We start from the raw sequence: 14,058 nt of genomic DNA, 5'->3' as shown, positions 1-14,058 counted from the left end.
ACACTCTGAGGAAGGGTCCCGGCCCAAAATGTCACCCATCCCTTTTCTCCGCAAGGCAGTAGAGGCCAATTCATTGGATGTTTTCAAGAGAGAGTTAGATTTAGCTCTTAGAGTTAAAGGAATCAAGGTATATGGGGGAAATGCAGGAACGGGATACTGATTTTAGATAATCAGCCACGATCATATTGAATGACGGTGCTGGCTCGAAGGGCGGAATGGCCTACTCCTGCATCTATTTTTCGATGTTTCCGGAGATGCTGCCTGACCCACTGAGTTACTCCAGCAGTTTATTTCTATCTTCGGTATAAACCAATATTTCCACTCTCTGTATTATACCTTCGATGGTGCAGTCAGATAGGCTAACACTCCATCTGCATTCCCCGTCTGAGAGTGCCACACTCACTCTTCAGTGGAACCGTAATCCTGCTGCTCACTGCCTTCAGTAGTATGACAGTTTACTACACCCATAACAGCTGTGCCACCTCCGTTTTGTCACTTTGTCAGGATGTTGCTTGCATTGGCCCTGACGTGCCCTTGCATAATTATCTCAAGTCCCTTGTGTAGAGTTGAAACCAGTAGCCTTCATAGTCAGAGATGAGAGAGTGAGCCACTTGAGCATACACTGGGAGGTTATGTTGCAGTTGTACAAGACACCTGCCTGTAGGGGAAACCAATTTCTGATTATATGTAGAATGCTTTGGTTATTCTGTTCACACTCAGTTCTCTCATTAATCGACATACTTTAAATGAAAAATAACTGTGTTAAAATAGTTTAGTTTGTGAAATGCTAAGCGGTGGAAACCTCTCACCAATTATACTTAGCCTCAGTGTGAAAGTTGCAGTGTATTGGAGATGACAAACATGACCCTTTGCTTTCTGCAGGCTCTCTGCTGGCAGTACAGTACGTGTATGCAGAGGTAACCAGGATTCTGCCAACACCAGGCGGGATGGTGGCCAGCACGAGACTGGGCTACCTCATCCGAGAGAGCTTCACATGCCCGCCCGTTGTTGATCCGAGTTACAAAGTGCTCAGGGGCATCAAGGCCAGCTGCTCTGTGAGATCCAGGGATGGTGGCAGGAAGACTCTGAGAAGCTCAGAGACCCCACATCAGACCACGCCCTCTCGCACCTGCTCCTTGCTCTGAACGCGTGGGCACACTTCCTGCCGCTCAGCAAGTGACTCATCCCCAATGAAACGCCAGCAATTAACATGCTATCAAAGGACACGCCTCAACGCACAGAGGCTGCTCACTTCTATTAATAGCAACCTCATCAGATTAATTAGATAACGCAAGAAATTCTCCCCTCTCCAACTCTCCTGTAGGTGCTGACATTCGCTCCCTCCTCCAAGTCTGCTGACTGTTCTTCCATTAGATCGCTCATGAAGTGTGGGTGACATTGCAGGTCAACAGTTGCTTCCCCCCTCCCCCTCACCCCTCCTTGATTTTGAACTCGGTTAGTTGCTGTGCATTGTACAGTATTTGACACAACACGTCTGGACTCACATTTCAACCAGTCGAGTAATGGTGGAGCATTATCTGGTGAACCAAGTGGTTTAATCTAATTCAGTTGTTTTATCAGCATCATTATTGTCATATCATTGTATATCGATTGCTCAAATAAAAAAATAATAATAATTTTACTTCCTGGATTTTTGATGCCTATTTTGATGTATTTTACTGATGGACCGGAACTGGTATACAGTGTCAGCCTAGATTCTGTTTGCATCTCTAATTCCAGCTTATACCTACAACAACCTTTCTTCTGAAGTTAGACACAAAAAGCTGGAGTAACTCAGCGGGTTAGACAGCGTCTCTGAAGAAAACTAAGTGAAGTTTCGGGTCGAGATCTTTCTTCAGACCGAGAGTCAGGGGAGAGGGAAAGGAGAGATAGGAAAAGGTACATAGAACAAACGAAAGAAAGCCAACAAAATGATGAAGGAAAGGTGGAACTCAGAATGGTCCGTTGTTGGCTGTGGAGATGATAACAAGTGATACAAACAGTGAAACTTAGTAGGACGACAGTGAATCCATGACGCCAACTAGGGTGAGGAAGGGATGGATAGAGAGGATGCAGGGGTTACTTAAAGTTAGAGATACTGGGAATATGATCATATGAACATACCTTTGGCCCAAGCACCCCTTATACTACTCCCATTTTATTCTCATCAAAAGAATGTGGTAGCTATAGAGATTGCACCAGAGATTTGCCAGGATGTTGCCTGGAATAAGGGGTTTTAGTTATAAGGAGAGATTGTATAGCTGGAGTTTGATGCAGATACGCTGTGCCACTGCACTGTCCCAAAGGCGTACAGGTACATAGTTAGCTGAAAGTGGTATCACTGTGTATATGGTGGTAAAGAAGGCTTTTGATGGACTTCATTAGTCGGTATATTGTCTATAAAGGTTGGGAGGTTATGTTGCAGTTGTACAAGACATTGATGATGCCACATTTCGATTACTGCATTCAGTTTTGGTCACCCTGTAGGAAGAATGCCATTAAGATGGAACGAGTGGAGAGAAGATTTAGGAGGATGTTTCCAACACCCAAGGGCCTGAGCTATCATGAATGGTTGGACGTGCTAGGACTTTATTCCTAGGAGCGCAGGATGCTGAAGGGTGATCTTGTAGAATTATATAAAATCATGAGGGAAATTCATAGGGTGAATGCACAAAGTATTTTCCAAGGGAAGGGAAATTAAGAACCAGAGGACATAGGTTTAAAGTGAGAGCGGCAACATCTTATATATACTTGAACCTGAGGGGCAATTTTTTGACTGAGTGGTGGGTATATGGAACAAGCTGCCAGAGGAGGTAGTTAAGCCATGTACTATCACAGCATTGGAAAGGCACTTAAGACGGGTACATGGATAGGAAATAAAGAGGGATATGGCCAAATACAGGAAAATTGGACTAGCTTAGATGCTTATAATTCAATGATGTCATTCATTTTAATGGAAAGAACAATGGAATATCTTTCTAGTGAGAAGATACTAAAGGTTTTGGCACATTGGGATCTTGATTGTAGGGAATAAAACACAAAGGTTTGACATGCAAGTCTAACAAAGAATATATTGGCCTTCACCGCAAAGGGTGGGTTAAGAAAAACGGTGACATTTCAGAACTTCAGTAACCCACAGCCAGAGTGTCATTTGAATTTAGTTTTGGAATAGATGGTGTGATAGTCATACAACATGGAAACAGGCCATTCTGTCCTACTCATCCATGCTGCCCAAGATGCCCCATCTAACCTAGTCCCATTTGCCTGTGTTTGGTTCATCCCCCTCCACAGATATTCTGTATGATGTAGATTGTCCAGATTGCTTGCTGGGTGAGTGGGTTGTCTTATCATTCAGTAGAACACCCTCTTGACTGGATTAAAGAATGATCTCTTTGAAATATATAAGATGCTGAGAGATACAGAGTGCCTGTTTCCCCTTGGTGGAAGGTCCAGAACAAGAGACACAATTGTGCAAAACAAAAGGTCAACCATTTACAAAGGAGTCGAAGAAGCAACTTCTTTAAAGTATTGTGAATCTTTAGATCTCTCCATATAAAGGGGTGTGTGTATTTAGTATCAACAATAATCACGATTTGTGGACTTTCAAGGAAGATAGGTGTCATGTGGAAATTGGGTGAATGGCTGGGTAGATAAGTGGAGTGAAATGTCTTACTAGTTTTTTCTCCTTTGCTCTTATGTCACATCTCATCACATACATTCTTCCACACAATTGAAGGGGGGTCTCGACCCTGAGCATCACCCATTCTGTCTCTCCAGAGATGCTGCCTGTCTTGCTGAGTTACTCCAGCATTTTGTGTCTTATCTTTGGCTTAAACCAGCATCTGCAGTTCCTTCCTACACAACTTCTTAAGCCATGGGCATATCTTCCCTAGTTTCAGTAAGTCCATGGACTTGTCTTGCAGCATTGGTAATATCTTTATCCGATATCCCTCTCTCAGCTTGCTCCACACCAGCTTGCTCGCGGGATGGGAACCTCAGAGGAAATTCGAGGAGAAAGATAAAGCAGGAAGGGGAAATTAGCAAGGTTCAAAGTGAAACACTTCATTGCCAATACTTGGTGAACAAACCTAGCAAATAAATATTCCAGGATATTTGCCATTTTGGGAGAAATGGGGGGGGGGGGGGGATGACATGGCATTATTATTGGAGAGGTTAAAATGCAGTGGGGAGAAATTATATTGACTGATCATGTCAAAGAATTGGAATCTATCTCTGAAGAGCAAAGGAATAGAAAAGTGTTGGTAGGTAGTAGAATCGGTGGGGAATATTGATGCGAATGTGAGGAGATTAAAAAATAGGGTTAACGTTGGATTGGTGTTAATGGGAGACTAATGGACAGCACTGACTCTGCAGGCTGAAGAGCCTATTTATTGCTATCAGATTAGAGCTAGTATTCAATCTAAACTCAAGGCACATAAAGTTGCCAGAAATGACAGTAAGCATGAGGACTGGGCACATTTTAGAACTTAGCAGAGGAGGGCCAAGGAATTGATAAAGGCAAGATAGAAGTGTGAAGTGTAGATTGGCGAGAAAAGATAAAAAACAAACTTAGTTATATTGGTTCATAAGAAGGTAAACGAGGATGAATGGGACACCTTACAGACTAGAGACAGGAACATTTACAAAGGGGAATAAGGAAATGGCAGAGGAATTAAACAAATCCTTTGTTTTTGTCTTCAGAGAAGACAATAAAGCGCAAAACCTGCACAATTTATATGTGAAGCGAGGGTCCAGAGAGCATGTGGTGCTGAAGGAAATAATTCAGAATCCAGAAATAGTGCTAGACAAGTCAGTGAGCTTGAAAGCTGATAAATCCTAAAGACCAGGTAATCTACATTAAAGAGTTTTGAAAGAGGTGGCTTTAGAGATTCTGATTAATATCTTCCAATGTTTGTAGATTCTAGAGTTGCTCCTGTAGTAGCAAATATGAGCCCACACTTTAAGAAAGAATATAGAGAGCAAACATGAACTACTAGTCTGTAAGCCTGATGTTAGTGGTGGGGAAAATGCTGCCATTCATGTGCTGCATGTAATAACATTACATTGGGCAGAGTTAACATTAATTTATGACTGATGTCTTAAGAGTTCTTTCAGGATGTAGCGAGTAGAACAGATAAGTATTCAGAACTGTTTTATCCAGAGAGCTCCATCCACAACCCCATCTCCATTCATCTCCCGTCCCTCCTCCCGTGCCAACAATATTTCCACAAGTGAATCTCTCTTCCCATCTCTCAGCTGATGGATATGTTACTCTCCGCCCACCTCCAACCTCCAGCCTCATTGCATCTCTCATTCCTCTTCCATTAGAGTCATAGTCTTACAGCTTGGGAGCAGGCCCAAATGAATACCTAGCCTGCCCAACCTCTCCCTATAGCTCAGGCCCTCAGGAGCTGGCAACATCCTTGTAAATCTTCGCTACACTCTTTACAGCTTAATGACATTCTTTCTATAACAGGGTGACCAAAACGGAACTTTCTCGGGAAAGACTCCACCACAGGCATTTAGTGAATTATTTTCCACATCAGTCACTGCAAATATAACAATAAGCCTATAGAAAGATGAGGCATAGATGAGTTTTAGGAATATTTTATCATTGGTTTGATGTATCAGTGCCACTTGTGCTGATGAGTCTGTCTCTCCTGCTTTCCCCAACCTCCATGTGGCTTCACAAAGACTGCCTGTAAATTGGAGGTACTCTAATCCACTGAGGAAGTGGAAACTAGCACTGGGTCTATTGCTGGTACACAGGGTGGTGAGAAACCTGCCTGGCATTATTCACACTTATCTCACACTCTGCAGTCTATCACAACCAACTGCTGCACTCCTACGACGACATCGATCACTTCAGTGACACGTTCTTCAAATATTCTTCCACGTTTTCATAGTCATCAGAGTCGGATTCTGACGAGTCCTCCGAGACCTGGGTTGAGCCCATAGGTCTGTCGCCCTTTCCTCGTGTCCTTGTCTTGTGATGGGGGTCCTTGGGACCGTGGTTCGTGGGAACGAAGATTCCATCCCCTCTGTGGCTCATGACGTTGCTTCTTTGTTTACCGTGGGTGTCTGCAACACGAGGTTCACAAATTACAGAGCGTACACAGGGCCTGCATCACAATTTTAGATTAAAGTTACAGCACGGAAACAGGCCCTTCGGCCCACCGAGTCCATGCCGATACTCTAGTGCTATCCTACACGCACTAGGGGCAATTTACAATCTTTACCAAAACCAATGAACCTACCAACCTGCAAGTCTTTGGAGTGTGGGAGGAAACCGGAGCACCTGGGGAAAACCCACGCGGTCACGGGGCGAACATACAAACTCCATAAAGACAGCACCCGTAGCTAGGATCGAACCCGGGCCTCTAGCACTGCAAGGCAGCAACTCTAGCGCTGCAGCACCATGCCACCTATATTGCCATGTTTGAGGTTCTTCACAGGACTATAATGTGACAAGTTTTATCACCAGATCACGTGGAGATATATCAGGAAAGGTGAGCACAAGTTTGGTCACAAGTGAGCAGCGTATGGTAGTGGTGGGGAGGATAGAGATAGATATGGGGAAGGAGTGTCTTCTTGGCACCACTGAGAGTCATGGAAGAAAAAAAAAATGGGGACTGGTCCAGATGCCAGGACCAGGGAACTGCAGAGATCAGGGAGAGTTGTGGAAATGGAGGAGGTCATAGAACCAGTGAGGACGGAGGCCAGGCACGAATGAGGATTTGTGAATTGAAGCGGCGATCAATAAATGGTGAGTAGAATTGAGAAATGGAGAGTGAGGGTAGAGGAAGACAGGGCGAGAGAGACATAAAAGAGAAATTAAGGAGTGAGTGCAGGAAAATTGCCCCCCGCGGTGGTAGGTGGCTGACAAGTGGGTCGGGGGGAGTGAAGTGCATCACCTACTGTGCATGGTAGGCACACACAGGCAATGCCCACCCTGTGATGGGCCCCTTACCATCACAACCATTTAAACCCACAGAAATTGGTCTTACTAAACATCCTGCTGATCGACACAAGGCAACAGTCTGCATCACATGAGCAGGGCTTAAGACTCAGAGATGGGTTCCAGCCAAGCCCCATGGAGGAATGAACACCCCCTCCCCTCGTGGTGGCCTGGTGGGATGACTTGCAGAGAGGATGTGTTCTGGAGTTCTAGCGTTCTTGTCATGATGATTCTTTTCCACTGAGTCGGCAGCCAACGTTTAGCTGTTGCTCATTACACCAGCCGCACTCGTCAGAAACCACAACCTGATCAGAGATTCTTAACAGCGGCAGCAGGAAATTCAATGTACAGTCAGCAGAGATGGACCGCTAGCTTCCATCAATATATCGCCCACTAAGCCCCCGCACGTCCGACAGACCCACCTCAACGACACACAAACCCCACTCCACAAAATCCCCCCAACTCCAATTATGATCGCCAAACTCTCTACCCCCTGCCCAACCACAACGCAACCCCCACCCCCAAACTCAACGCCCACCTCTCTCACTGAACCCCTCAACCATACCCCAACTCATCCCCATCCCCATTCCACTCCATCACCTCCCATTCCCCAACCCCAGACCCACACCCTACTCCTCCCACTTCCGAAACCTCAATCGCTGTACATCCCTCACCCTCCTCAAACTCAACCCATACCCCTAAAGACACTTAACCCCCCCCCCCCCCCCCCCCCTCACCTCTCTCCTTCAGGGCCTGCATCAGGACTCATGCCCAACCCCATTCTATGTTCAGAGGGCAGCAGCAACCTGCAGATTCCTCCTCCAATACATTGATGATGCCAAGCTCAATGGGGTTTCCAGTATTGCTTGGAATCACTGGAACCAACCCGGCCCCATCAGCTGCCGTTACTGACTTGCCCTTACCCCCAGGCCCAATCGGCTGCATCAGTCGGGTCAGCTGCACGTTCCACTGTTTCACACATCGACTCGCCTGCCTCCGCTTTGTCTTCGCCGCCTGAAGAGAAAAGGACATCTTAACACAGCTCGGCAGATCCCACCATCAAGCCACGTAACAAAAGCACAGAGACAGAGTGCCACGCTGACCAGACCAACGCCAATCCCAATGCCCCACACTCTAGCAGTGGTGCCGATTTGAGGGAACGCTGACTATTGCCATCAGTCCCGGCACTCATTCACCAACCTGCCTCTCTTCAGGATAACAGAAAATGCTCAGCAATCAAATTCACAATAAGTAGACTGAATTAAGTAAAAGAAAAGCTTCTAGGAACAGGGCATCATTTCCAATAGTGGCTTTTCGACAGTCAGAAACAGGCAGACTCTGGCTTTTCCCACACAAAACAATGTTGCAGCATCACCAAGAGCAATTGGTCGCAGGATATTAGGAACACTGCCTTTAAACAGCACCAACCAATGTCTGAAGATAAATACAAAATACTGGAGAAACTCAGCAGGACAGGCAGTATCACTGGATAGAAGCAATGGGTGATGTTTCGGGTCGAGACCCTTCTTCAGACTCAACCCGAAAAGTCACCCATTTCTTCTAACCAGAGATGCTGCCTGTCCCGCTGAGTTACTCCAGCATTTTGTGTCTATCTTTGGTTTAAACCAGCATCTGCAGTTCCTTCCTAAACAACCAATGACCCATATGTTACATTGCCCATCTGTAATTTAAAGCTTTCTGCTTGGAAATAAGTTTACCAGACAGAGTGCCTAGAATTTATCCCCTACAACATTAAGGTTGAAACAGAAAAGGTGAGAAGAATGATATCCCAAGTTTGCCCTGTGCTGCTGCACCCGCTGAGTTTCTCCAGCTTTTCTGTGTAACCTTTGCCCTGTGTATATCTGACAGGTCTATGCAAAGAGAACTTTGCTCTGTATCCAGCTCCCATCACTCCTGAAGTCCATGCCGATCCAACGCAGGATATAGGAAAGAACTAGTTTAAATTGAAGATAGACACAAAATGCTGGAGTATCTCAGTGGAACAGGCAGCATCTCTGGAGAGAAGGAATGGGTGACGTTTTGGGTCGACATCCTACTTCAGACTGAATCATTCCTGAAATGTCAGCCATTCCTTCTCTTCAGAGATGCTGCCTGTGCAGCTGGGTTACTCCAGCATTTTGTGCCCGTCCAATGAAGGCTAATTGAGTACCTCTTATATTAAACCATCGCTGACTGCTGCAGGGTCTTGCTGATAACTTGACCTGCTGTAACTTGGCGACTAATCTTGCAGTGTGGCAGATTGTGAAGCTGCAAGGAGTAGCACTGAGCTGAACGGCACAAGAGCTGATCTCTCTCAGCAGTGTGGACAATTTCTAATCACAATTTAAATACCAATTTGCTTTCGCATTGTTCTTTCCAGAGTGGATGCCCTCACACTTCCCCCGCATAATATTCCATTTGCCAATTTGTTCACTCACTAAACTTATCTCCACCCTCCAAGGCTCTTTGGGCTCTCCTCATAACTTCTTAACGCACTTACTTATGAATGATCAGCAAAGTCCTTTCATCCGTATCATTGATACAGATTTAAATAGTTGTGTCCCCAGCAATGATCCCTGTAGCACTCACTAGCTAGTAATTCCAACTCAATAATAACTTATTTATCCCCATTCTGTTTCCTGCTAGTTTGCCATCCCTGATCCATGCCAAAATATTAACACCAAATCCAATTGGCCATATTCCACTCTTTAGTAATCTTTTACGTGGCCCCCTTGTCAAATGCCTGCTAGAAAACCAAACTGCAGGAAGGAACTGCAGATGCTGGGTTATACCAAAGATAGACACAAAATGCTGGAGTAACTCAGCAGGTCAGGCATCATCTGGAGAAAAGGTGACATTTAGGGTCGAGACCCTTCTTCAGACAGTCAGGGGAGAGGGAAACAAGAGGTATGAAAAGATACAGATCAAATCAGAGCCGGCACCGATGGCCAAGGAGTATATCTATAGAAACAGAAAAATAGGTGCAGGAGTAGGCCATTCGGCCCTTCGAGCCTGCACCACCATTCATTATGATCATGGCTGATCATCTAAAACGTTCCTGCTTTTTCCTCATATCCCTTGATACCTTTAGCCCTAAAAGCTAAATCTAACTCTCTTGAAAACATCCCGTGAATTGGTCTCCACTGACTTCTGTGGCAGAGAATTCCACAGGTTCACAACTTTCTGGGTGAAATTGTTTTTCCTCATCTCAGTCCTAAATGGCCTACCCGTTATTCTTAAACTGTGACCCCTGATTCTGGACTCCCCCAACATCGGAAACATTTTTCCTGCATCTAGCCTGTCCAATCCTTTAAGAATTGTATATGTTTCTATAAGATCCCCTCTCAACCTTCTAAATTCCAGTGAATACAAGCCCAATCGACCTGTTCTTTCATCATATGTCATTACCACCATCCCGGAATTAACCTGGTGAACCTATGCTGCACTTCCTCAATAGCAATAATGTCCTTCCTCAAATTAGGAGACCAAAATTGCACACAATACTCTAGGTGTGGTCTCACCAGGGCCCTGTACAACTGCAGTAGGACCTCCTTGCTCCTAAACTCAAATCCTCTCGCAATGAAGGCCAACATGCCATTAGCTTTTTACACTTGCCTGCTGTACCTGAATGCTTATTTTCAGTGACTGATGTACAAGCACACCCAGGTCTCGTTGCACCTCCTCTTTTTCTAATCTGATACAATTCAGATAATAATCTGCCTTCCTGTTCCTGCCACCAAAGTGGATAACCTATTGGTCCCTTTTATAACAGACATAGTCATATCACACAAAAATGCACCATTCAGCCCACCATGTCCAAGTTGAGCTATTATTCATCTACAGTAATGCCATTTGCCCATATTGGGTCTGTGTCTAGGGCTTGTCTATTCAAATGTGTGTCTAAATGTGTCCTAAACATAGTAATTGTATCTGATTCTACCATCGCTCCTGCCAGTGTGTTCCAGATACAACAACGCTCTGTAAAAATAACATACCTCCGAGATCCCCTCTGAATCTCCCATTTCTCTTCTTAAAACTAGTGCCCACTTGTTTTTGATGGCCCTACTATGAAAAAAACAATCTGACTTGTTTACCCTAACTACACCTCTTGTAATGTTATCTACTTCTGTCAGGTCATCCCTCAGCCTCCCTCGCTCCCCCAAGCCTATCCAATCTCTCCCCATGACTAAATGTCTCCAATCGAGGCAACATCTTGCTGCATCTCCTTTGTACTGTATCCAGCACAACCACATCCTTCCTGTTCTGTGGTGACCAGAACTGCACACACTGCTCTAAGTGTGGCCTATCCAGTGTTTTGACATTTTTATTGAAGTGTTTTATATTTTATGCCCTGAACTATGAAGGAAAGCATACCATATACCTTTTTTCACCACCCTACCGACGTGTGTTGCCTATTTCAGGGAACATCATTCTATTCATCAACATTCCTCAGCACTCTACCATTTACTGCCTATATCAAAGCCCTATTTGGTCCCCAATACACCACCACACATTTATGTACATAAGTTATAGGAGCAGAATTACATCACATCTACTCCGCCATTCAATTATGGCTGATCTATCTTTCCCTCTCAACCCCCTTCTCATGCCTTCTCCCCATAACCCTTGACATCCTTGCCGATCAAGAACCTAATAACCTCCACCTTAAAAATACCCATCGACCTGGCCTTCACGGCCTTCCGTGGTAATGAATTCCACAGATTCACCTCGTTCTGACTAAAGAAATTCCTCCTCATCTTTCTAAAGGCAGGTGCTTTTATTCTGAGGCTATAGCTTCTGGTTTTAGATACTTCCACTCGTAGAAACCACCTCTCCACATCCACTCCACCAGGCCTTTCACAATTCAGTAAGTTTCAATTAGGTTCTCCCTCATCCTTCTAAACTCTAGTGAATACAGGCCCAATGCTGTCAAATGCTTATAATATGTTAATCTAATCATGCCTGGGATTATTTTCATAAACCTCCTCTGGACTCACCCCAACGCCAGCACACCCTTCCTCAGAAATGGAGCCCAAAATTGCTCACAATACTCCAAATTCGTTGGGATTAAATTCCATCTGCCAATGCTCTGCCCATCTTTCCATCTGATTCAGATCCTGTTGCAGCTTTTGACAACCTTCTTCACTATCCACAGCACCACCAACTTTATCCACCCTCCTTGTTGTGTCCTCACAGATGTCAAACTCGAGTTCCCTTTCACACTACTATGGTGACTTGGCGAGTGTTACAGGGGCTAAGATCTATGCGTGGTGTGGCTGGGAGGGGTTACTCACAGCCAGATCCTGCTTGTGATGCCGACGGTTCTTCCTCAGCTCATCCACTGCTTGCTGCAGAGCTTGTGCCTCGTGGGTTATCTGCTGCCGCTCCTCCTGCCAGAGCAGAGGGTTGAGATCCTGCTCCGACTTCAGCCTCATTAGCTCCCTCAGCTTCTCCTCCTCCTCCTGCAACAGCCTGAAAGCAAGAGTGACAAAAGGGGAGTTCTAAAGGGCTGCTTTGCTGCCTGGAACCATTTGACTGTGGGCAACTTTACAGCAAAGTATAGTGAGGAAGGAGGAGATGAAATCAGCAAGGAAACTGGCACCTCTCACAAACTCAATTCTTCCCAAAGCCCTCTTCAGCCTTTGAAAGCGCTGCAATGCAGGAAACACAGCCGGGGTTTGGTTATTTTCCATGAATATGAAAGTGAAAACCAACCAAATAACTTGCTGTGCCTCCCGGTGGGGAGATACATACTGTCTGGGAAACAGTGAAGGTGCAATTGTCAGTATTATGACCACCAATTCCATACCAACCATCAAACATTTACCAAACTGCCAATTAACCAAACAATCAGCACCTCTTTGGGATGTGGGAGCATCCGGAGGAAACCCACCTGGCCACAGGGAGGACTTGCAAACCCCTCACAGACAGCACCGCAGCCAAGTGTTGTGGATGTGGCAGAAATCTCGTGCCCGAGGGAAAATAGGAGAAACTGGACGCTAAAGTAGGACTTGGAGGCGATTTTAAACCGGCTGTGAGAAAGTATCAAGCAAAGGCTCACAGTGGCACAGCGGTAGAGCTGCCGCGGGAGACCCGGGTTCAGTCCTGACTATTTATACAGAGCTTGTACGTTCTCCCAGTCACCACGTGGGTTTTCTCCAGGTGCCCAGGTTTCCTCCCACATTCCAAAGACCTATAGATTTGTAGGTTAATTGGCTTTAGTTTAAAAAAAAGTAAATTGTCCCTAGTGTGTAGGATTGTGTCAGTGTACAGGTTGAACGATGGTCGCCACAAACTCGATGGGCTGAAGGGCCTTTTAGCGAGCTGTATCCCTTTCGTCCGAGGAATGGGTTACTTTCTCCCATGAAGATGCCAGGAAGCTCTTGCCTGCATTACAGAGGGTACAAGCAGTTCAGTGCTTCTATTCTAACCAGCCCATTACAAGCCGTCTGGCGGCAGCCAATGTCCTCACCGTGCCTGTGCCGAGCGTGCCGCATGCTCGCTAGTGCGCGCCTGGATCTCCACCTCCAACGCCTGCTCCAGCCCTCGCTGCATCCGCTCCAGCTCCTGAATCCGGCGGCGGTGAAATCCTGCCTCCACCTCTTTCTGCTCCACCTCCAGTTGCAGGTGGAGGTTGTCCTTCAAGGGGAGGAGTAAGAGATAGAGGGTCACAGACGGAATAACTCAGCAGGCACCCAATGTTCTGAGCTCGGTCTTGGGAAGAGATTAGCAGGATGGTGAAAAAGTTTCATGGAAGTTCCAAATCACTTTGAAGAAAGGAAAAATTCCCACCTTCAAAGTGATTTGGATGGTGAAAAAGTTTCATGGAAGTTCCAAATCAAAGGAAAAATTCCCACCAACTCATGGGAAATGTTTTTTGCCCAAGTTTATATGATGCTGCTGAAAGCAAGATTTTGATAGTCCCTGTACCTCACTGTACTTGTGCATATGGCAATGAACTCGACTTGAATCTCGTGCCTAAAAGCTCAAAGTAGACAAGAAGCATAAATGATTTGGATGAAAATGTGAATGGGTTGATTAGGAACCTTGCAGACTGCACAATATTTGGTCGAGTTGCAGGCAATACTAAAGGCTGCTAA

General features: G+C 45.5%; 2 protein-coding genes across 2 annotated transcripts in view; one reads left to right on the top strand and one right to left on the bottom strand.

Annotated features, from left to right (window-relative positions):
• Positions 1–1,416, top strand: part of nwd1 (NACHT and WD repeat domain containing 1) — a 50,509-nt gene extending 49,093 nt beyond the window's left edge. Inside the window, exon 19 of the mRNA XM_055650385.1 lies at positions 883–1,416. Coding sequence (XP_055506360.1) covers positions 883–1,145 — 263 coding nt within the window. The 3' untranslated portion in view covers positions 1,146–1,416. The remainder of the gene's footprint in view (positions 1–882) is intronic.
• A 722-nt stretch (positions 1,417–2,138) lies between these two features.
• Positions 2,139–14,058, bottom strand: part of LOC129706251 (differentially expressed in FDCP 6 homolog) — a 40,818-nt gene continuing 28,898 nt past the window's right edge. The window contains exons 9-12 of the mRNA XM_055650380.1: positions 13,431–13,597; positions 12,253–12,430; positions 7,882–7,972; positions 2,139–6,081 (exon numbers count right to left, since the gene is read on the bottom strand). Of these exons, the coding sequence (XP_055506355.1) occupies positions 5,861–6,081; positions 7,882–7,972; positions 12,253–12,430; positions 13,431–13,597 (657 nt within the window). The 3' untranslated portion in view covers positions 2,139–5,860. The remainder of the gene's footprint in view (positions 6,082–7,881; positions 7,973–12,252; positions 12,431–13,430; positions 13,598–14,058) is intronic.

The sequence above is a fragment of the Leucoraja erinacea genome, chromosome 19 (genome assembly GCF_028641065.1).
Source record: "Leucoraja erinacea ecotype New England chromosome 19, Leri_hhj_1, whole genome shotgun sequence".
Lineage (NCBI taxonomy): Eukaryota > Metazoa > Chordata > Chondrichthyes > Rajiformes > Rajidae > Leucoraja > Leucoraja erinaceus.
This window is presented reverse-complemented; position numbering and strand designations above follow the sequence as displayed.